At 37.0% G+C, this 24,815-nt stretch overlaps 1 protein-coding gene across 1 annotated transcript in view; it reads right to left on the reverse strand.

Moving 5' to 3' along the window:
- The window catches only part of LOC132221092 (testis-specific gene 10 protein-like), a 38,880-nt gene extending 15,903 nt beyond the window's left edge, over nucleotides 1–22,977 (reverse strand). The window contains 10 exon segments of the mRNA XM_059675018.1: nucleotides 7–175; nucleotides 1,473–1,528; nucleotides 2,138–2,292; nucleotides 5,216–5,331; nucleotides 10,025–10,176; nucleotides 11,493–11,570; nucleotides 11,658–11,828; nucleotides 15,624–15,776; nucleotides 16,757–16,924; nucleotides 18,312–22,977. Of these exon segments, the coding sequence (XP_059531001.1) occupies nucleotides 7–175; nucleotides 1,473–1,528; nucleotides 2,138–2,292; nucleotides 5,216–5,331; nucleotides 10,025–10,176; nucleotides 11,493–11,570; nucleotides 11,658–11,828; nucleotides 15,624–15,776; nucleotides 16,757–16,924; nucleotides 18,312–18,350 (1,257 nt within the window). The 5' untranslated portion in view covers nucleotides 18,351–22,977.
- Nucleotides 22,978–24,815: the final 1,838 nt, after the last annotated feature.

Genomic DNA, 24,815 nt, shown 5'->3' on the forward strand with positions numbered 1-24,815 from the left:
ATATACCTTGTTTTCTTTTTTAGCTTTAGAAAACTGTTCTTGGAGATTGTCATTCTTACGAGCCAAGATCTCTCTTTTCCTGGCAATCTGAGCCAGTTCATCTTTTGTTTCATCCAACTGGCGGTGCATCCTGGAAATGTCTTGTTTACGCTTAGTTAGCACTTCAGTAGACTGCCTATTGCACGAATCAGATAGTACATAAGAGGAGACATTTTACCAAAACAGAACAACAAATTCTCACATGACAGAAGAGGGACAATTAGCAAGAAAACATTTGAAAAAGTTTTAAACATTTAAATTTATAGGAATAAATACGGCAAAGATAGTGCATTGGAGTTTCTCTATGTTTGCCAACATTTCACAATGAAAAAGAGGATGCTAAATATACATAATAGTCAATGATTAGCTAAGTATTTAAAAACTCATGACATTCAAATATAAGAAAGCTTACATCCTACTTCTAGATGCCATAGCTTAGTCTCCTTTGCAGGTTCCTCTTCCACTGCCCTCTTAAAACTTAATAGTTCTGAGTCAGGGGTGGGCAAACTTTTTGACTCCAGGGCCACAATGGGTTCTTAAACTGGACCAGAGGGCCGGAACAAAAGCATGGATGGAGTGTTTGTGTGAACTAATATAAATTCAAAGTAAACATCATTACATAAAAGGGTACAGTCTTTTTTTTTTTTTTTTAGTTTTATTCATTTCAAATGGGCGGATCCACGGCTGGCTTAACTCTTAGCCTTCTGATTCTTCTTATTCTAACCTTCATTCAGACAAATACTATTCATATCCATGGCTCCAAAACCCATCTATACCCAGATGACTCTGAAATCATTATCTCCAGCCTCAGCCTCTCCTTAGACTCCAGACTCATATTTAACTGCTTCTAAGACATATCTACAGGTGTCTTGTAATTCAGAGGAAAATCATCTTTTCCCATACTTTCTACATGTCCAGTATTCATTCCCAGCCCCAAACCTGGCACTTTCCTAGATTTTCTTCCTTGCAAGCACCTTACCCATCTCTCCACTTCCCAACCCCAATCTATCATCATTCTTCAGCCTGGGTAATCTTTCTAATGCAAAAATCTCAAAATTCTTTCATGAATTCTTATTTCCCAAAGGATAAAGTCAAGACTCCTTTGTCCGTAACACAGGCCTCTGTGTTTAGCCTTTCCTCCCTCACATCTCCTCACACTTTGGATTCCAACACTCACCTATTTGTCATTCAAGAGGCTCCTGAACATTATCTGAGGTTCTTTATGGTTCTTTGCTATCCTTTCTACTTCGAATGTGCTTTCCTTCCCGTTCCTTGGCAAACACCATATCCTTTACTTCCCTACACATACTTAGGCCTCCTTCCAATATTAGAAACTTACAAACTCTATACTTAACACTAAACCCCTTGTTTTTTTACTACCTTTTGCCTAGAGCAAAATAAGTATCCAAATTCTTATTGAATAAGTGGTTTACCTTGATGCCTGTTTTGTCTCAGGGATAATATTCTTCATGCCTGAAATGGCCTTTTCCTTGAAAAGTAATATAAAATGAAATAAAAAAAATTATCTATCTTAAACTGTTATTTCAGTTTAAAACATTTATAGAAAACAGTGCTGGAATTGCCTTCAGAATCAGTTTATGAGCTAGAAAGGGGTATCAACATTTCTCTGCCTTTTTGGCACACCTTTTGTGTTGTTTGAACAACAAAAACTGAGGGATGGAGATGATCATCCAGCTTTTTTACCAACTCTATATGGTCTATACGGTCAACGGCTAAGGACGTTGTGAAATGTGCATCTAGTTCTGAACACAACCACAAGGGCAGTTTTAAGAGAATAAACATATTGACTCCCATGGTGGCTACCTGGAGGTATAAGTTCTGGTGTGCTTTAAAAAGAAATCAGTCTCACTGCTTTATTTTCATGTTTCACATTTTGATATTTGAATTGGTTATTGTCAGTGACTGTTAATCACAAACTGATGGGAGAAATGACACATATTTCTTAAGACTACCCTGAAATATTTCAAAATCAGATCTTGTTTCAGCTCTCTAGAAAAAAAACATTTGAGAGAACCCTATTATTTGATTAAGATTCAAGTGCAAACATTTCTTTTAAACCACAGCTCTCAGGACATACTTTCAGTGTCAAGCTCTCTCCACGGGATGCAATATTCTCGTATTTTTTAGCCAACCGTGCATGTGGGCATTCCTTTTCTTTAGTCAGATTATTGAAGGTTGCACCAAGAGTGCTAATTTCTTCTTGCCGGGCAATACTTCGCCTTGTAAAATTATCTAAATATGTAATCATAAAGGCATATTTTAAATCAAGATCATTCTTTCCAGTTCAAGCAGATTGAAATATTTTTCAAAGTAAGTTCTGCTATATTATATTCAATGACTAAAAATAAGTACTGTATTCCAAATAAAAACATGGCTTTTATTGTTAGTGATTAAAAACTAAGATGAATCAGGAAATTCTAAATGTCTCATAAATGTAAAAGCACAATTAACACATTTGAATAAGAATAGCAAAGGAAAGCTCTATATTTCAAATTCTTAAAGTAGATTTACATGTGTGGTGGGAGAGGAGAGTATAGGATGAAGTTGGGTGGAATACTAAAACACCACTCCTCTCCTAACTTCCCCTCCCCTCTACACTATAATCACTGCTGCATATAAGGTGGTAACTAATAGAGCTTAATAAAATATTCAATTAGGTTATCTTCAGAATCAAATCTCGTCTAATATTCTGATTTTCTAAATTTTTCTGATTTTTTTCTAAAAAGTCCTAGAAAAAAGAAAATCACCCAGGACGTCTAATTCGATTTGTGGAAACACTGGCAAGCCAATGTCCATGCCGAAGGCTTACATTATAGGTACATCATTTAATGGTTTTCAAGCTGTGTTTTCTCAACCAGCAGCATCAACATCATCTGGGAACCCAGCCCCACTGTATGACAAATTCTGAGTGGGCAGAGCAATTATTTTTTTTTATTTTGTTTTATTGCTTAAAGTATTACAAAGAGTATTACATATGTTTCCTCTCCCCCCCCCCTTGACATTCCCCCGGCCTCCCCTACCCCCCAATGTCTTATGTCCATTGGTTATGCTTATATGCATGCATACAAGTCCTTTGGTTGATCTCTTACCCGCCCCCCTCCTATCCCCCCAACCCTCCCCAGCCTTCCCACTGTAGTTTGACAGTCTGTTCGATGCTGCTCTGCCTCTGTATCTATTTTTGTTCATCAGTTTATAATGGTCTTTATTATCCATAAATGAGTGAGATCATGTGGTATTTTTCCTTCATTGACTAGCTTATTTCACTTAGCATAATGCTCTCCAGTTCCATCCATGCTGTTGCAAATGGTAAGAATTTTTTTTGCAGCAGCAGCAGCAGCATAGTATTCCATTGTGTATATGTACCACAGTTTTCTAATCCATTCATCTGCTGATGGGCACTTAGGCTGTTTCCAGATCTTTGCTATGGTAAATTGTGCTTCTATGAACATAGGGGTGCATATATCCTTTCTGATTGGTGTTTATGGTTTCTTGGGATATATTCCTAGAAGTGGGATCACTGGGCCAAATGGGCGTTCCATTTTTAACTTTTTGAAGAAACTCCATACTGTCTTCCATAGTGGCTGCACCAGTCTGCATTCCCACCAGCAGTGCACGAGTGTTCCCTTTTCTCCGCATCCTCTCCAGCACTTGTCGTTTGTTGATTTGTTGATGATAGCCATTCTGACAGGTGTGAGATACCGTATTGTTGTTTTGATAGAGCAATTATGTTTTAACAAGCACCCCTCCCACATGATTCTAATGCACAACACAGCTTGAGAACCACTTGAGCAAAACGGTAAAGATACAAAAGCCCTGTCCATGTCCTTCTCCAGGAGCCCGGCTCAGTGGTCTGTACTAGCTCTCCAGGAATTCTGACACACACCGAAGCTTAGAACCACTGGTCTAGAGCTCTACCAGGGAAGCTCTGCTAGATTGGACCTCTAGGCTAATCCCTGTCCACGGCCATCTAGTGCAGCACTAAGAGAGGCAGTATCATATGCCAAGAGGATGATCTATATAGTACCCGAGACTATATCAATTCCCTTTTCCGGGCAGTACTACATGTTTTGAGTGTTCAGATATCTGAGGTCATTCCCACTGGCATAAGATAAATACATAAATGAAAGCTCTGAAACAGCTCTAGTACTTCCTAGCTTTAAAAAAAAAAAAAAATCCTCAATCTTACATACCACTCAGGCTACGCCCCATTTTTCTGCCACTTTTAGTAGCCAAACTTTTTAAGAGACTCTACTCTCTCCTTTCTCTACTTCCTCACTTCCCAGTCATTCCTCAACCTATTCCATCTTCCACATCCAACACTCTATCTAAACTTTGTGGGTGTTACCAAAACCTCCAACGTGCCAAATCCAATCAACATCTTTTCAACCTTGTCTTACTTTGCTTCTCGAAAGCATCTGTTAATTGACACGACCCTCCTTTTTAAAACACTTTGCTCTCTTGTTCCCAAAATAACACTCACTCATGGGTCTACTTCTTTGGCTTCTTCTTACTCAATCCTGGATCCTCTTAAATGTTCCCTCTGCTTTAAAATGGGCTCTTTTATAGTCCTAATCAAAATTTTACTTTACAGTTATAAAAATATTAAATTATAACCATATTTTCTGAGATCATTGTAAGAAACATACATATAAGACTTTATAAAAATGTTTCCCTCTATAAATCCAAGTAATATCATAGATATAGCCAAATATATGTACACTTTCCACCAAAAGTAATATATATGTGTGCTATGTTTCATTACAACTATGAACAAGCCACAGTATCATACAAAAACTTGTAAATTTACAAGTATTATGCATATTTTAAAGTAACCATACTATAAATTCAATATTGAATCCTGATTTATTTTTACCTACACTTAATATTTAAGAATTCTAAGTCAGAAATTATAAACTGTTGCTGCTTCATTTAGTTATCTCCTCATTGAAAAATGTGAAGCCATGTCTAAGTATTTAAGGTCCTAAATCTAAGTAAAAAGTTTACTATCAATGAAAAACATATTTCCATGATTGACTCATAAACTTTTAATTTAAGGGCCTACTTCCAAGTTTATCTATGTTATAACTGAAGCGAATAAAACATTTTTCTACGAGACTTAGAGAAAAAGTAATATCAGGAAGAAAAAAAAACTCACCGATTTTTTCATTCAAGCGTATAATTTTCCTCTGAGTAGGCTGTAGCTCATATTTTTTCTTTGCAAGGTATCGCTGAGTATTAGAAAGATCTTTTTCTGTATTTTCATATAAAAGTCTGTAAATATTTTAATAATAAAACTAATTCTGAAATTTTTATGTTTCATCAATCTCTTAGTTATTTAAATCTAAAAACTTTTAAGAACAACAGTAAACATTTTCCTTTTAGCATTTTCATAAAACCACATGTGCTCTGACATGGAATTGAACCTGTGACCTCTTGGTGCATGGTACAATGCTTACCAACTGAGCCACACTGGCCAGGCGAATCCCTATTTCTTTAAAGCTCCTCATTTGATTCGAATGTGCAGCCAAGGTTGTTAAGAAGTGCCTCCTAATGCTGCCTAACCCAGGGGGGCAACAAGCAGAAAGTGACAGTGACTTCAGTCCCCCATACTGTGAAGTTAATGTGGCTGACACGATGATTACCCCAAAGCACCGCTTGACATAGTATCTTATCTCCATGGAAAAAAATATGTTCATAGGCCAAAATCATAAGACATTTGAAAGACCAGCTACAGAATGCAATAGTCTGTGTAGACACAGACTACAGAATGCAATAGGAGCAGATATATTAGGATAAATACATCAAAAATTAAATTAGACTAGTAAACATATTAAAAGAGAAAGATATTAACAGTGTGAAAAAAGAACCAAGGAAAAAATATATAATAAGTGTGAAATAAGTATGAGAAATGTAGTAATTGAAATAAAAAAAATATACATGATGCAAATAGCAGAATATATATATGTGTGTATATATGGTCAATTAATGTTCAACAAATATGTCAAAGAATCCAATGAGAAAGGAAACAACTGGTACTGGAACAACTAGATTGCCATGTAAGAAAAAAGTGAATCTTGACCCCAAGATCACACTATATATAAAAGGCCTAACACAAAAGCTAAAACAATAATGCTTTGGTGAGAAATAATAAGCATACATGTAAAAAGTTTTAACCAATTTTAGCAAATATAATTCAAGAATATATAAAAATTATAATGCATAATGACCAAGGGGAGTTAATTTAGATATACAAAGTTGGTTTACAATCGAATATTAATGTAATTCACCATATTAACTGACTAAAAATAAACAGTAAAAAAAATCATATCAATAGATTCAGAAGAGGCATTTGTCAAAATCCAATATCCACCCTTCATGAGAAATCTCAGCAAATTAGAAACAGAAGAGAACATTTTCAACCTGACAATAGGCATCTACAAAGAGCCTACAGCTAAGACCACAATATTGAAAGACTGAACAAAGATGACTGTTCTCATCTTTCTATTTAACATTATACCAGAAATAATAGCCACTGCAATAAGACAAGATTGGATACTTAGATTGGAAAAGAAAAAGTAAAATTCTCTTTATTCACAGACAACATGATAATCTACATAAAAAAACTATCTACATAATTTTTGTATAATCTACCAAAAAAACTATAATAATAAAAGCATAATATGCTAATTAAACCAGACGTCCTTCCGGACGACCTTCCAGATGAAGCCAGGGCTGGGAGGGAAGCCCGGGTTCCAGGTGCCTGCTGGCGGCCAGAGGGAAGCCAGTGCTGGCAGCTGGGGGAAGGAAGGCCTACTCTTGCACAAATTTTGTGCATCAGGCCTCTAATCATAAATAATATGAGTTTAGCAAAATTGAAAAATACAAGGGCAATATACAGAATTTTGCTTCTATATACTAGCAAAAAGCAATCGGAAACTTAAATTTATAATAGCATTAAAATATGAACTACTTAGATGTAATATAACAAAGGGTGTGAAATATTTGTGCACTGAATATTTATAAAATACCGCTGAGAGAAATTTTTAAAGACCTAAATAAATGGAGAGATATTCTGTGTGTTTATGGATCAAAAGCTCAATATGTTCAACAATTCTTCCAAAATTTATCTATAGGTTCAACATAATTCTAATCAAAATCCCAATAAATATTTTGTAGATGAATGATTCTAATCATTAGATTCTAATCTAATGATTCTATATCTAACTTTTATTTTCTAATGATTCTAATTTTAGGTTATTCTAAAATTTATATGGAAATGTAAAGGGCCTAGGAGAGTCAAAACAATTTTAAAATGGAATAAAGTTAGACTTAGAGACTTGAAGTAAGTCTTATTATAAAGCTTCAATTATCAAGATAGAGTGGTATCAGCATAAAGATGGAAAAACAGATCAATGAAACAGAATAGAGTTCAGAAATAGACTCACACATATATGGTCAGTCAATTTTTCACTAAGATGCCAAGGCAATTTAAAGGGTGAATGGATAATCTTAACAAGTAAGAAGCAATGGATACCCATATACAAAAACAAACCTCTACTTTTAATCTCAGACCTTACATACTAGTAAACATTACTTCAAAAAGGGTCATAGATCTAAATGTAAGAGCTGAAACTATAAAACCGTTAGAACAAAACAATACAACAGTTTATGGTTTCTTTAAAAGTTAAACATATATCCATCATATGGCTTAGTTATTCTAGCTACTCTTATTTATCCAAGAGAAATAAAAACTTACATCCATACAAAGACTCATATAAGAACATTCATAATAGTTTTGTTTTAGCCCCAAATTGCAAACAACCAAAATGTCTACTACCCACGCAATGGAATATTACTCAGTGATAAACAGAAACAAACTCTTGATTATATGTGACAACATGAATAAAACTCAAAATAATTATGGTGAATAAAAGTAGCCTGACAAAAGAATATATACTGTAGAATTTCATTTATATAACACTTTTTCAAAATACAAATTTCTATGACAGAAGCAAATCAGTGGTTGCCTAGGGATTAGCAAGGCATGGGAGAGATTACAGAAGGGCATGAGAAACTACTGGGAGCGATGGTTAGGGCCACTATCATGATTGTGGTGATGGTTTCATGGGTATATACATATCTCAAAACTGACCAAACTGAACACTTTAAATATGTGCAGTTTGCACTAGCCATTTTGGCTCAATGGACAGAGCACCAATCCACACACTAAAGGGTCACAGATTCAATTCTGATCAAGGGCACGTACCTCGGTTGTAGACTTAATCCCCGACCCAGGTCGGGGCACCTGCAGGAGTCAACCAATCCATGTGTCTCTCTCACACTGATGTTTCCCCCCTCCCTTCCTCTCTCTCTGAAAATGAATTCAATGGAAAAATATCCTTGGGTGAGAATTAACAAAAAAACAAACAACAATTAAATTTGAAATGCATTGTCAAATATACTTCAACAATACTATTAAAAACAAATGTACACCACCATAGCTGGTTTGGCTCAATGGATGGAATGTCGGCCTGCGGAATGAAGGGTTCCGGGCTCAATTCCGGTCAAGGGTACATGCCCAAGTTGCAGGCTCGATCCCCAGTGGGGGGCATGCAGGAGGCAGCCAATCAATGATTCTCTCTCATCACTGATGTTTCTCTCTCTCTCTCTCCCTTCCTCTCTGAAATCAATAAAAATATATTTTAAAAAATATGTTTATACTTAAAATTAATTTAAAAAACAAACAAAAAAACAAATGTACACCAAAAAATCTCCAATTATATGTCTATCTGCTAAAATATTTTAATAAACTACTAAAAGGCTTTTGAAAAACCTCTAATGACATGGGAAAATGCTTATTGTATACAATTAAGTGAAATCACTTAACTATATCACTCAATATGATGTCAATTACATAGAAAGCTTATATACATAGAGATAAAAATATCTCTGGTTAGAAACAGACCTACATTAATAAAAGTCTTCCCTGGGTTATGGAATCGTGGGTGATTTAAATTTTCTTTACACTTTTCTCTATTTTCCAAGGTTTTTTTGTTGAGATTGTTTTATTTTATTACTTTTTAAATTTTACCTAAGATTGCAATATCCTTTTAAGCAGCAATTTAAAAAAAAAATGAAGGAAAGAAGATGAGTAAATGTCTATCCTGATAGTGACTCCAAAGTATGCACCATAGACCCTTGAAAGATCAAAGAGAAGACTCCAGGAACTCATGTAAACCAAGTATTCTCTGTAACTTAGTAATTTGTTTCACACTCACATGAATTACTATTTTTCAAATGTTCATAGATGCACTGAAATTCAACCTTACTGAATCTATAGAAATTCTATTTTTCACATCTACAGATACTAAAAGTAAAACAAAACCACTAGCATGGAGGTCTTCAAAAACTTATTCACTTGCACTTATTGCCTGGAAATTCTCCTGCTACCATATCAGTATGTAGGAAGCGCTAAGCACAGTACTTGACATTCAGTTAATAAGTTCCATTACATGTTCCTATTTCTCTATGACTTTTTATTATATTCTAAACCACCCATTTTCTAAGCTACTGTAAAACCTGTGCTTTATGTCTTCTTACACTGCTCAGACCACAGAACATAGTTTAAGCTATAAAGGTAAATTAACAATCAAATACCAAAGTCAATCATGCTTGTACCCAGGATGGCTTTGTAGAAGCTATTTTTTTGTTAAACATTGAGGTTTTCTCCAAATGGAAGATTGAGACTACTAAAAGTTTGAGTCCTTGGTAAGTGTGGCATTATCAATCTGTGATTGATCTTGGGGAAATCATTTAATGTATGCTGAGTTTTCTACAACTGTTTCATAATAATCCTCCCCAAAATTCAAGTCAACAAATAACTTAATTACCGTTATAAAATACACTACAAAAAGCAGAGTTATTTATAATAAACTATTAGTTGTTCAAAGGCAATTTAGTTTACCTCAAAGAATTATTCTCTGCTTTTTGTCTGCCAAGTTCACTTTTTGTATCTATTGCCTTTCTTGCTAGTGATTTCATTTCTTTTCCCACAGTGGTTATTGTTTTCTTCGTCAGACTCATATTTGACATTTGTTCCATAAGTTCATCATCAAGCTATACAAGGAAAATGACAAGGTTACTGCCATCACTAAAAGTGTTTTAATGATCTTCCTAAAGAGACATCCTCTCTTTGTAAAAACTGGTATATGACAAGATTCATACAATGATTAGACTTGAATACTGTGAAGGCTATATGGACAAAGTATTGTGGAGTAGGACCAAGAATAGTATATCCATCTACATTTCAATCTGGTTCAATTTGACTTTAGCATACATATCTATTTGCAGAAATGACTTATTTGCTGCTTAACCTTAATTATAGATATAAAATGGAATTATGAAAAAATTTCCCCATCTGTTATTATCATTATTATTATTAATCATTATGTTACATAGATTCTCCCCCATTGGCCAAGATGGCAGCAGGGAGAGGTTCTTACACTGAACCACCAAAAGCTAGAAATAATAATGGAGAGGATCCCAGGCACCAAAAGCTAGAAATATGAATGGATAGAACCCAAGTACAACACAAGCTAGAAAATGAATGCATGGGCCCCAAACACACCAAAAGTTACCAAGATAATTAGATAGGAAAATAAAAAAAGCCATCCTCTTCCTAGCCCTATCAGAACCCCGGGCTTGAACAGGAAGAGAGATTGGTCTTTCGGATGGGAGTCTGCCATTCTCCCAGGTCATGTGGCTCCTGAATAAAAGCCCTTTCCTTTTGCATGAGCATCTGTCTCACAAATTTGGCTTTTATTGAGCCAGGCAGCCAAGCCTCCGTTTATTTGTTCAGTTACAATTATAACAACATAATATAGATACATTTATAAACATATTGAATTAAATTTGGTAACAGAAAATCAAATTCCCTTAATTGTTTATATAGTCATACTATCTCAAATATATATTTATAGTATCTCAAATCGTTGATTACTAAAACAAAGTGATGCTTCACATTTAAGTTCATTACATATATTTTTCTCTTTAATTTTTATTTCATCATAATTTTTTCTATCCTAGCTACTCTTTAGGTAGAATAATCCAGATTCCCTGCATCTGGCATTGTTATCTTTAATGAAACAGGGAGATAAAAAAATTGCTAAAATCTCTGAGAATGCAGCCCTAATGATTTTTTTAAAAAGAACTCACTCTGCAATCTAACATAAAAAAGATTTTGCTCACATTTTTAAAAGAAAATAAACAACAAAGAATTGACAATTTACACCAGATATACCACCTTCAATATTTTAGGATTACAAACCTTAGTTAGAACAATAAAATAACTTCTCTGAACATAGAAAAAAAAAGGAAAAGGGGAAAGTCACTGACAGTTTAGAGCCCAAAGTGCAAAAGTGATTTTTCTTTACATTAGGAACTGTACACTCCAGATCCTCTATCCTTTGTTCCAAGTGAGCTTTCTCATGAAATGCTGTCTCTTGGGCAATCTGGTTAAAAAACATAAACAAAACACAGTGCTTTCAATGTCACTGCACTGAATTTCACACTTTCCTATAGATAAAACTCTTTCAAACCTTTAGCCTTTCCCTCAGACTATCTCGTTCTGTGGTCATTCTTCGTAAATCAGTGAAGGCTATATCTCTTTCAGTCTCCACTCGTCGGAGGATGGCATGGGCTGTTGTTGACTTAGGAGACTTACAGCTTTTCATCATTTCTCGTCGAAGTCGAGCAATTTCTTCCTGTGCCTATTATTTAAATAGGTAGACTCCTATTTAACAAGCTTTAGAACAAACATAAATATAGCTATCTTATATCCAGTCAGTTAAAATCCAAACCTATTATCAATATGCATGGAGTAGGATAATGGCATAATTTTCACTTTATACAAATAAATACCAGAGATGCCCCCAAAATACAAATGGATATATACAAATAGAAGTTTGCTTTGCAAAAAAAAAATGTTTTAATTAATTTGGAGGCAGTCAATGCAAGAGAAAATTATTTACTAAGAAATACATATGGTATACTCTATTCACTTTGTGATATAATCATGAATTCAGTACAATTCAGGTAGAATACTGGTTTAAAAATATTATCATAGTGTTTTAGTTTTTCTCTATATAAGTGTACATACCGTAGTCATTCCTAGCTACCTTTACCTTGACAGAAAGGCCCACCAATCCTTACTGACAACCCAACATATTCTCTAATACTGTTTAAGCATCCTCGGTTTCAAATCTATTCTACATTTGCAGATGATTATATTTCCTACCTTGTGGCTTAAGTCCTTATCTTCCTTCCTCCCAATTGTAATTACTATCTATTCAGCTAGTCTCCAAGTCTCATAGGAAGATAAATTACTTCCCAATTTCCATAAGCCTTCACCCAATTTCTGGAATTCATCTCCTGAAGTGTCTTCTAAGATATCCCTGACTCAACTATGATTATTTCCACTCACTTCAAATAGCACTCTCTCCCCTGGCTCTTTCTCCCCTGCCTTCAACCATGCAAAGGGCTCTCATATCTTGGAAAACTGTCACTTACTCCTCTTGTGTCCATTTACCATCCTATGACTATCTTTTTCTCTCATTTAAGTGTCTCTACCATGGCTTGTCCCTTACTACACACTTCCTCATCCCACTCTAACTTGGCTCCCACACCCATCACTTCGCAGGTCCTTACAACTAAGGACCTCATCAAATCTAATGGTTCTTTCTCAGTTCCGGTTCTTAATATTTTGGCAACATTTGACATTGTCTTCAACACAATCCTTGAAATTACTTCCTCCCTTGGCCTTATACCATAGTTCTGCCTTAGTTTCCTGTCTTCTTTCATAGTTTCCTCTGTCCATTGAATAAAACTTCCCTAGCTCTCATTCAGAGACTTTACCCCCTCTGAAGGCTCAAACCTTACCTCTAAGCAGGTGACTTAAAAATTTACCTATTCAGCTCTTGCTTTTCTCCCCACTCGAGTCCCACATTTCTTACTACCTGATGGCAATTACTACCTGAATGTCTTCCATCTTTCTGAAACCAAACACATCTTTTCCATCAGTGACTTTCCTCATTCTTTTTCTATTATCATAATTCTTCAGTCACTCAAAACAGAACTTCAAACATTTCTATTCATCCCCCCTTTTGCTTAAATCAAATCTTGTCAAGTCTTCCTTGTTAGCATTCTAGCTTAGTTCCTGATGCCTCCCATGGATAACTGTAACAGCCTTCTAAAAAGTCCATGTTTTCTCCCTCATCCAGCTCTTTTAAAGGAGAGATTGTTATAAAGAAGATAACATATAAAGATGTATGAGATAATACAAAATTGTTGAAATTGTAAAACTGTGACTTTGGTCATATTTCTTCTGCTTTAAAAATATAAACTGCCTATTGCTTATAAAGCAAAGTATAAACCCTTTGTAAGGCCCAGTGAACAGCCTTCTCTATATAGTCCAGAAGCTGGTAAACTACACTGGCACATAGGCCAAATCCAACCCCATTCATCCATCCCTCAGTACTCAAACTCTACTGAGTCTAGGAAAAATTTCCTTAATCACCGTAAATAAAAATATCCACTTATTTTCTTTTTACAATTATCTCCTAGACCAGTGGTCGGCAAACTCATTAGTCAATAGAGCCAAGTATCAACAGTACAACAATTGAAATTTCTTCTGAGAGCCAAATTTTTTAAACTTAAACTATATAGGTAGGCACATTGTTATTAACTTAATTTGGGTACTCCAAAGGCTTAGGAAGAGCCACACTCAAGGGGCCAAAGAGCTGCACATGGCTCGCGAGCTGCAGTTTGCCAACCACGGTCCTAGACTATTTACACTAAAATAACAAAAAATAAATACAAGGCAAAATACTTTATCTCCCTAACTAGATTGCCAACATAGAAAACAATGTCTGTGAATGTTTTAAACTGTGCTCCATGGTACTCCATGGCTTAATGAGGCAGTGGGATGGATCACAGCAGCTTTTCATTAACTATTCTACACTTCAAATCTCAATATAAAATTGTCTGAAGAAAAGGAATATGGCAACGATTTGAAAATCACTTATACTGTATGCAAGTATAGGATTTACAAGGCAGAGGTTTCAGTAAAATAATCTCACACCTTACACTAATGCACACAGGCTTCTCATTAAGGGACTTTCCTGCCTCCCAGCAGTGGTCTTATAATCCTGCATACATACACTGGCTCAGGTTTCATGGCACAGAAAGACACCCGGGAGTTCTAATCAAAGCAAAGTAATCACCTACACACTTAGAAGTGGTAGAAGTGCTTTTTAAACTGCTCAAACTACAAATAAGAAAGCTAATTATAGAAGAGAATATCCATTAAATAGCTAATATAATGTTTAACATTGTAAATATAATAAAATCTTATTAAAATGCTGAGAAGAAAAAGAAATGAACAAGACTAAGATTAGAAAGAAAACAGTACTGTGATTTAACCAAAAGGATTCCATGCTATGACATAGTATACACTGGGCATTTATTTTATATATTAAGATACTAGAGGCCCGGTGCACGACATTTGTGACCTGGAGGAGGAGGGTCCCTCAGCCCAGCCCGTGTCCTAAGCCAGCAGGCGGACATCCCCTGAGGGGTCCTTAGGGCTCCCGCCACCGCCCAGCTTCTGTCTGACCAGTGCTTTCCATGTGGGAGCGCACTGACCACCAGGGAGCAGCTCCTGCATTGAGCATCTGCCCCCTGGTGGTCAGTGTGTGTCACAGTGACTGGTCATTCCACCATTAGGTCAATTTGCGTATTAGGGTTTTATTATATTAGAATAATCCATTTCCACATGGGCCAATTCATCTTCAACAAGCTTAACTAAATGGCAAAGAGCAGACCCAAATAGGAGTCAGAAAATTTGGACTCTGAATCCTGCTGTTCTTGGGCAAATCAGTTAACCTTATTAGCCCTACCTCCTCATATATAATATGAAGCAAATAGGCCGTACAATCATGGTATCCAAAGTCACTTTGGTTATTTAAAAACAGATTATTAACCTTGACTTCAAATTAAAGTAAAATCCACTGAGGCAAACTCTAAAACTTAAAAAAAACACACACAGTATCTGCATCTTATCACTTTATTCCCTTAGAGTAGCAAGCTCATAACCTGCACAAACTTGCTGTAATTGATGATGTTGGTAATGTATGGAGTTTAATATCTGCTGAGTGAAGAAATGAATTTTAAACTAAAAATAGAGAAACTACAAACTGATTTTACTCTCTGAAATTAAACAAATTATATGGCAGTTTCTAAAGTGACTGATAGTATATCAAAATGATATGTTAGCATTTTTAATCCCCAATCTTTTATGGGCATGGGAATATCATATATATGTGTGTGTGCACATATACTGTATTAGAAAAAATATATTACATTTCGATAAAAATATCTTAAAAACAAAGGTATTTCCAAATGGTAAATTAATTTGATTGACAGACTTAAGCATACCCAAAGAATTATATATCTCTACAATTAACTGTAATTACTTACATATATTGTTTCCTTATAAACAACTTTACCTGTTCATAAAGAAGGAAGGTCTTGTCTCTCTCAAATGTAAGAGTCTTGATATTACCCTGAATATCTGCCAAATGACGCTCATATTTTTCCAGCATGCATTTAAGTTCTTCACGGTCTCTTGTCTTCCAAACCTCTACATCACAGTTTGTACCCTACAATTATTATATAAGAAATTTGAAATTCTTCTTTGACCTGTAGTATGAATAGAAAAGTACTACTGATGGCAGTACACAGTCTCCACTTAAGCAAACATCCTATAAATAAAACCCTAATATGCAAATCGACCTAAGGGCGGAACGACCAGTCGCTATGACTCGCACTGACCACCAGGCGGCAGATGCTCAATGCAGAACCTGCCCCCTGGTGGTCAGTGCACTCCCGCAGGGGGAGCGCCACTCAGCCAGAAGCCGGGCTGATGGCTGGTGAGCACAGCAGCGGTGGGAGCCTCTCCCACCTCCACACAGCACTAAGAACCCCTCAGTGGACATCCCCCGAGAGGTCCCAGACTGCAAGAGGGCACAGGCTGGACTGAGGGATCACCCCCCCTTCACGAATGTCAAGCACTGGGCCTCTAATGACTATATAAGGTAAGGAAATGATGAAAGAAAGTTTAAAATTCATCTCTTTTAAATTTGTATTGATTGATTGGTATTAGAGAGAGAGAAAAGAAGGAGTGATAGAGGGATGGAAGGAGAGGGAGAGGGGAAGAGAAAGAAAGAGAGAAAGAGAGAGAGAGAGAGAGGCAGGCTGGGAGGGAGAGATCAATCTGTTGTTCCATTTAATGCATTCATTGGTTGCTTCTTATATGTGCCCTGACAGGAGATCTAACCCACAACCCTAGTGTATAGGGATGACACTCAAACCAACTGAGCAGCTGGCCCAGGCCAAATTACCCCTCTTTTAAACAATTTCCCCCCAAATCGCTCCACATTTGTCTGATTACCTCCCAACCATGACAAATGCTAGGGACAGAGAACCAATTTCAATGATCCACTGTCCATCAAAGAGACCTCTCTTTGATATAGCAAGTTATGCTAATCAACCTGAATTACTTCCAGATAAGCCAAAGAATAGAAGTCAGTCTTTGAGCAACAAACTCCAAAATATTTATTTATAACTTTCCAAAACCTACCCGAGAAGATGGAGACGGGCGGCTTGGACCTTCAGATGTACTTTTGATCATCTTTCTCAAATTTTGAGCTTCACTCCTGTAGTAATTTCTGTCTGCTTCTAAAGTCTTGACAAAGGAATCAAGTCTGGAAGGAGATTTATTTTGTGCTTTTTCAATCTCTAAAATTATCTTGCCAGGAAGGAAAAAATTAAGCCATTATTTCAAGCTAAACTTCAGCATCATTTACTACATGAAGTCGAACACAAAAAGAATCCTTAAAAACAATAAATGTGGTGAGTTTTGAAAATAATTTTTAAAAATCATAATTTTAAAAAAGCAGTTAGATATCTTCTCCAGCTTTTCTGAATGTTCTATATATTTTTTTATTGTGACATAACATTTGACATTATTTTTTAATTTAAATTCTTTATTGTTTATAGTGTTACATAAGTCTCCTTTTCCCCCCATTGACCTCTCCCAGGCCGCTCCCACCCCCCAGCACATGTCCTCATCCCCCTACTGTCTGTGTCCATTGGTTATGCTCACATGCATGCATACAAGTCCTTTGGTTGATCTCTTACCTCCCCCTCCCGAAATGTTCTATATTTTTATTAAACTTAAAACATACCCCAAAATTTATCCAATAATTTTGAAGAAAAAATGGTAAAGAAATTTCAGAGAGGCCAGAAATGTCCACAGATATGGTTGCAAATCCTAGAAGTAAAATTAATTTACTTAGAATAACTTGTATAGCAACTAAGTTTTTTTTTTCACTAAGTATTCAAGGGATGGATAAATTAATGCTGGAAACATTTCTTTCACAACATTTATTTTTCCAAAGCTATATTGAGAGGAAATGACAAATATATTTACAGAGGTGTTTTAAATATTTTAAATAATAACATTAAAATATCTAAACAACAGTTTTCATTTCACATTGTTAAAGAAAACATATTACTTAGAATTAAACTAAAAATTTGCCTTACAGAAATTTATTACTAAGAATAAAATTTAATGTGTAGCCTAACCGGTTTGGCTCAGTGGATAGAGCATTGGCCTGCGGACTGAAAGGTCCCGGGTTTGATTCCGGTCAAGGGCATGTACCTTGGTTGCGGGCACAACCCCAGTGGGGAGTGTGCAGGAGGCAGCTGGTCGATGTTTCTCTCTCATCGATGTTTCTAACTCTCTATCCCTCTCCCTTACTCTCTGTAAAAAATCAATAAAATATATTTTTTTAAAAAAGTTAATGTGTAGACAAACTCATGTTATATTTTGAGAATTAAATTACTCAGTTATTATTCTAAATCAATTAACAGCTAAGGGCATTAAAAAAAACAACCAAAAGTTCTTTCCACCTCTAGGAGTAATGATGACACGAAGCAAGAACAGCATTGCTCTTACAGATGGGAGTACCCTTGTGCACCCGGCAGAGAGAAGGCTGACTGTAGAACACAAACATTTTTTATTGCTCACAAAATTCATGAGAGTCAAAACATATGTACAATTTTTTGTAGTTTTACTATACTAACAAAATAAAAATTATTCCTTAACATCTATTTAAGAAAAATGTACTTACAGATCTAAATCTTCCTATTGTATCTTCCAATACTATCATATTATTTTGTTGGCAAGTCAATCTGAAAATCAAGCCAAAAGAAAAAATACTTGGATTTTAAATATTTGAGCTGATTTAACTGGAAAGAGAGCATCAAAAGAGTAAGCCACTTAAAAATAAAAACATGCAGACAGTGAATAATTTACAAAAGAAAAGATACACTACCTCTTTATGTTTACCTAGGGGAGAGAAGGGGGTGTTAGTAGTAGTTGTGTGTGTGTGTGTGCACTTTGGAGGGGGGAGCACTTTATTTCATCTTTGATTTCAAATTACAGTCATGCTGGATAGAGCAGTCTTGATTGCAGGTACTTGCTTTTCATTACTTTGAATACTTTATGTCAATCCCTTCTGGCCTGAAGTGTTTCTGTTGAGAAATCAGCGAAGAGCTTTATGGGAACTCCCTTACAGGTGAATGACTATTTCTCTCTTGCTGCCGTTAAGATTTCCTCTTTGTCTTTAACCTTGGCCATTTTAATTGTGATGGTTTTAGTGTGGGTCTGTTTGGGTTCATCTTGCTTGGGACTCTCTGTGCTTCCTGAACTCACGTGATATTTTCCTGAATCAGGCTAGGGAAGTTTTCTGTCATTTCTTCAAACAGGTTCTCTTTCACTTGCTTACTTTTTTCTCCTTTTGGTACCCCTATGATGCGGATGTTATGTTTTATACTGTCCCAAAGTTCCCTTCAACTATCCTGCTTTTTTTTTTTTTTTTAAGAAGGTAATTAAGGACTTGTATGCATGCATATAAGCATAAGTGATGGATGTGGACAACAGGGGGTGAGGGTGTGGGTGAGGGCAGGATTGGGGGGATGAGGGGACATTGGGGGGATAAGGACACATTTGTAATATCTTATTCAATAAAAGGGAAAAAAAAAGAAGGTAATTAACCTTTAGAGAGAGATAAAGGGAAAGGGAGCAAACATCGACGTGAGATGTTTTGATCCACCGAGCAGGGATCAAGCCCACAACCCAGGACTGTGCCCTGATGGGGAATCAAATCGGCAACCTTTCAGTGCATGGGATGACACCTAACCAACTGAACCATACCGGCCAGGGCTCAGTGGTGCAGTCTCCTTGAACTCCTGAGTTGGCTGCTCTAGGGAATGTCTTCTGTGTAGGTTATTTGGGAACTCTTGTTGTAATTGGGTCTTGGTTGCTGTTGGCCTGTTTGTGGGTGGGATCAACTGTCAGGCTGGCTATGAGTCTCAACCCAACCACGGCATGTAAACTGCTGTTCAGGTGCAGTCTTGACGTGTCTTGTTAGGCTCAGCGACACAATCATTAACCCTTCAAGCTGGTTGTCTATAGAGGTAAACCTGATCACCATGTAGGAGACACTGTGCAGGCACTTCCCCTCCCCCCCCCCCAAACTCAAGTGAGGTTGTTCTCCGAGGGTCTGGAGCCTGAGATCCCTCGTTGTGTGTGCCATTTGTGTGTCTAGTTGGGTCAGCTCTGGTGTGGTCTGAAGCCCATCACTAGTTGTGTTGATTCTGGGTCCTCTTGGGTAGGTTTCAGATAAAGGTCACTGGCCTTGGACTACCTGTCTACAGCTATCACTCTGTTTTCTGTTTGTGTCTATGTCTACTAGACCTGGGATGGAGGTCGGTGGGGGGAGGGGGGGGTCAACCTGTGTAATGGGTAAGCTTCTTCAAGCTTAGAAGTCAGGGCATATCTGTGGTCAGACAGAGGTTACCTGAGGTACTCTCCACCTGTCAGCTATTCTGCCTCTCCCCTGAGGTTGCTTGGTCTTCCTGCAGAGCCTTCTGAAAAAGGTCTGTAGGATTAACCCAGGCGAGCCTAACTCAGGCTAGTACGCCCCTGCTTGGGGATTACACAGCCAGGCACTCAGTGAAGGGAAATCAGTCCCTGCTTCAAAGACAAACTCCTGTCTCAACCACAGTCTCCAACTCTAGTTCCATCTGTCTCCCTGACAGAAGCCTCCCCAGTAGACAGTCCAAAAAGCCCAGCTCTGCACAGCAACAATGACCCTGAGCCACTAAACCAAGCAGAAAATCAGCCCTGCATGCAACTCTGATTTCTATGTGGCTGTTCTCAGTGAAGCAGGGCCCAAATTCCCAGTTCTGCTTGGGCTCCAAACCCTACAGTGCAGGCTAAAAATCCCGGACCTGCACTGCTCCTGTCCCCAGCAGAACGGGGCAAGACTGGTGGCTCCACAGGTGGGGGGAGGTGCTCTGACTTTGGACTCAAGGTGGGAGAGACTGTTCCATTTTTCCCCAATCCACACAGTTCAGTCACTGACTAGGGCTCTGCCCAATGCCTTTCCAGAAAATAGAGGGTCTCTAAAAGTTACTGCTGGGTGCAGCCCATAGACTTCTTCGCTGGACCCAAACATGGTTGTGCAGCAGTTGGAGTCTAGAGCCAGCTTCTCTGGCTGGGGCTGCTAACAACAGGAGCACTTCTTCACTTAAAAGGTGAGGTCCAAGTCTCCCAGGCAGACAGAATCCCTCTGATCCCCTTTGCCCAATGCTTCACGGGCTCGTCTTCCTGTCTCTCACTCTGAGTTGGGGAGCCCTGAGTGGGGTTGAGACCCCACACTCCCAGGCAGAGGGAGCTTTCCAGCTGCAATATCCCTCTGGCCTCAGCTGCCACACCTGCTCGAGAGGGGCTTGCCCTTTCCGTGTCTGTGCTCCTCTTACCAGTCTCTCTGTGGCTTCTTCAGTGCTCCTGAGATATAATATTTCAGATCAGCTACACTTCAAGTTTTTCAAGTTGATTGCTCTGCACTGCGCTGGGAGCAGGTGCACGCAGTCTCCAGCTAAGCTGCAGCCATCTTGCATCCCTCAAGCTGCTTTTCAACGTCCTTCAAATACTTTAGTAGCATCCATGACAAGATAAATAAAACTCACAAGTTAAAAGCATACCATTCTTACCTACGCTATCAAGTAGGGCTAAGAACCCCCTCAAGGCAGCAGTGTTAAAAAAGACTGTGTCCTTACATTAAAGTGGTAACTTCACATATGTAAATATACCATTATTCAGACTTTCCACTAATTTAAACTTACTTACTCTTTCTAAATAAGTGAGTTTACTGCATATAAACACCATCCTCAAGTTCATTAACTCAGCTCTTATATTACTGTAGCAAATAATACCTTCAGGAACACTCATGTTCTCAGCCTAATCATTTAATTGTTTTTATCATATGCTACCAGTAGTACATTAAAATGATGTTTAAGAAATAACATCTAATGACAATTAGCTTTGGGGGAAAACTACCTTATTACAGACACATTTACTAATTTGGTGCCTAATGAAATCAAGTCAAATAGGCACGTTAAAAATTCAATAGGTTGCTTTTCAGCTTTCAAATCCACTCTGTGTCTTCCTTATAAACCATCAGCAATGAGAAACGAAACTGTCTCCACTTTATAATAGTGTTGAAATCCTCAGTTTCTAAATTTCATGGCGGAGTACTAATAGAAACTCAATCAAGAAATGAAATGTTATCAAAATGTCACAGAGCTACAGTAATTAAAATAAGGTAGTAGTGGCACATGAATCAATGAAACCAAACAGTACAGAATTTTTAGCCACACACATATGTGAATTCAGTAGCTGTAAAATGGCACTTAAGTCAGTGACTAAAGAAAGGACTAGTTAACCCAAATTCATAGTAGAACAAAAAGAAATCCCAGAGGATTAACACTGTTTAAAAATTATTTAAAAAGTATTAAAAGAAAACTAGAAAATAGTCTTGTAGTTCTTGAAGTGAGAAAGCCTTCCTAAACAAGAATCAAAATGAGGCAAAGTACAGAGGATTTTTAGGGCTGTGAAACTACTCTGTTTGATAGTATAATGGTGGATAAATAAATGTTATTTTACATTTGTCCAAAACCACAGAATGGACAACACCAAGAGTGAACCTTAATGTAAACTGTGGATGCTGGGTAATAATAACGTGTCAACACAGGCTCATCGATGTAACAAATGTACTGCTTTGGTGGGGGATGTTGATGATGGGAGAGGCTATGCATGTATGGGAGCAGGGAGTATATGGGAAATCTCTGTACCTTCTGCTTTGTTTTGCTATGAATTTAAAACTGCTCTAAAACATAAAGTTTATTCAAATTTTAAAAACAGGAAGAGAACCTCAAAAGAATAAAACAATTAAAAGATTGGCAACATGACTACCTAGAAATATACAACTTTGATTTAAAAATCTTTTTCTAAAGTCTAAAATATATTTTGGGTGTGAACACAAAAAAAGAAAAGAAAAAAAGAATAGGAATATATGTATCATATTGGTAGCCATCTGTGCAGAGAGAAGGATTAGGGAGGAAGAGAAATGTCCTGTATACAGAATATTCTTATTGCTTAAAGTTTTTATCATTACTACATCTTACTTAGGAAATTATCTTAGCAAAAATTTTTAAAATAAAATGTAAGACACAATATAATTTAATCCCAGAACAGACATTTAAATATAATATCAAACCTAAAAAACTTTCAAATGATATGAGAATGTCACTTTTTCCATTGCATTTAAGAATTACATGATGTAAAGTAGAATTAAAATCTTCATCAGTAGTCAGATGTTAACTAGAATGACTGCGGTCATTTCAATAATATATATATATATCCTATCTAATCTAATAAAAGACAAAAAGGGTAATCAGGGCGATATGCAAATTAACTGCCAACAAAGATGGCAGTTAATTTGCATACGTAGGCTCCAAGTGGTGGAGCAAAGCCAAACGTCCCCGAAGCTGGCTGAGCAGCGAGGCCTCACGGCCCCGGGATCAGCGGAGCCACGAGGCCTGATGGCGGGTGGGGGTGGGGGGGGGGGGGCCTCTGGCTGGAGCCCAGCCAGAGTGAAGGCCTGGGTCCCGGGTGCCAGAGGAAAACTGGTACCAGCAGGAAGGCCTACTGCACGAATATCTTCGTGCAACAGGCCTCTAATAAATATACACACACACACACACACACACACACATATGTAATCATTATGTTGTACACCTAAAACTAATATAATGTTATATGTCAATTATACATCAATTTTTTAAACCTATCAGTGGTAAATCTAATACCTTTGCTTCTTCAGCTTCCTTGTTGAGGATATCCACCACAAAACTTTTCTCTTTTTCTAGTTGCTCTGCTAGTTGGTCAATTCTAATCAATTCTTTACAAAGATGCTCATTATGGCTCGTTAAATTGTCTATTGACTGCTTACCACCTCCTCACTATCCAAGAGTTTGCTAACATATCTTCCAAACCATGATTTGTCTGTCTGAGATCTTCAATCTGTTAACATTAGAAAGAAAATAATCATATTAAAATATTTCCTTAGCTTCCCCTCTAAAAACAACCAGGTGACAGGAACCAGAAATGTAGGTTTGCTTCCCTGGCAAGGAGACTGAACTATCTATCTTTTTTTGCTTTATAAATTTTATGCCATGTGAATATTTTCCCTTCTGAAGAAATAAAAAAGAACTTAATTACTTTTGATTTTCAAACAAGCTATTAGAAAAATTGTCAAATATTTATATCTGTAAGAAAAGAAACCATGGTCTTAAGATTATTTCATTTTAATAATTAGTATCATCAATTAGGCCTTCCTTATAACTAAATTTCTGTTGTTACCTAAATATGTTAACTGTTCACAAAAGTCCTTTTGAACGCATCAATAACTTACTTGACTAAGCTAAATACCAAATCAATCAAATATTTGTGACTAATGCAGAAGATCACAAATTTCCTTTCCAGCCCACTATCAAACCACCAAGGAATGAAGAAAAGACCTTTCTATCACAAAGACATCCAAACGCCTTTAAGGGGAAAAATGTATGTATTAGACCCACTGAACAATGAATATATGTCAGGAACTATGCTAAATTCCAAAGATACAAAGCTAGGTTAGGTATCTGCCTTCAGAGAATTTATTGTTTACTTGGGAAAATACCAATAAAATACGTTAAGTGCCATAAAAGAAATACCTATGAGATAAATGGCACAGAGATCCTTCTCTATAGTATTTGCCTCTCACTGTGTATTTAACAAACATTTCTTGAGCACCTACTATATTCCATGCACTGTTTTAGTACTCTCTGGAAGATGTAAAAATATGAGAGAAAAAAGTCTCGGTCTTTTAGAAGCATCTAAAATTGCAAGTCCCTCATCTAATTGTATTCAAATTTATCCGCATTAAATTTAGTAAAGCCTCACTTCTTGGAGATATGGACTTTACCTTGGCCCTGTGGAGGGCCGCCTCATTCACATACTCCTTATTCTGCAGCATGGTGATGATGGGCATGACTTGGCCAATATGCACCCTGGTCACTGTGGCCTGGGGCTTCCCAAAAGCACCATATAGACTGGGAACAGCATGCGGTCAGACATGAGTGTCCACTGGAAAGGGCTGTCTCCAGGGTCCCTTAGGACAAGAGCCAGAGCCTTAAAGCTAGCAGGTTTCAATTTACAGTGGGGCCTTGACTCACGAGTTTAATTT

Source organism: Myotis daubentonii, chromosome 18 (assembly GCF_963259705.1).
Source record: "Myotis daubentonii chromosome 18, mMyoDau2.1, whole genome shotgun sequence".
NCBI lineage: Eukaryota > Metazoa > Chordata > Mammalia > Chiroptera > Vespertilionidae > Myotis > Myotis daubentonii.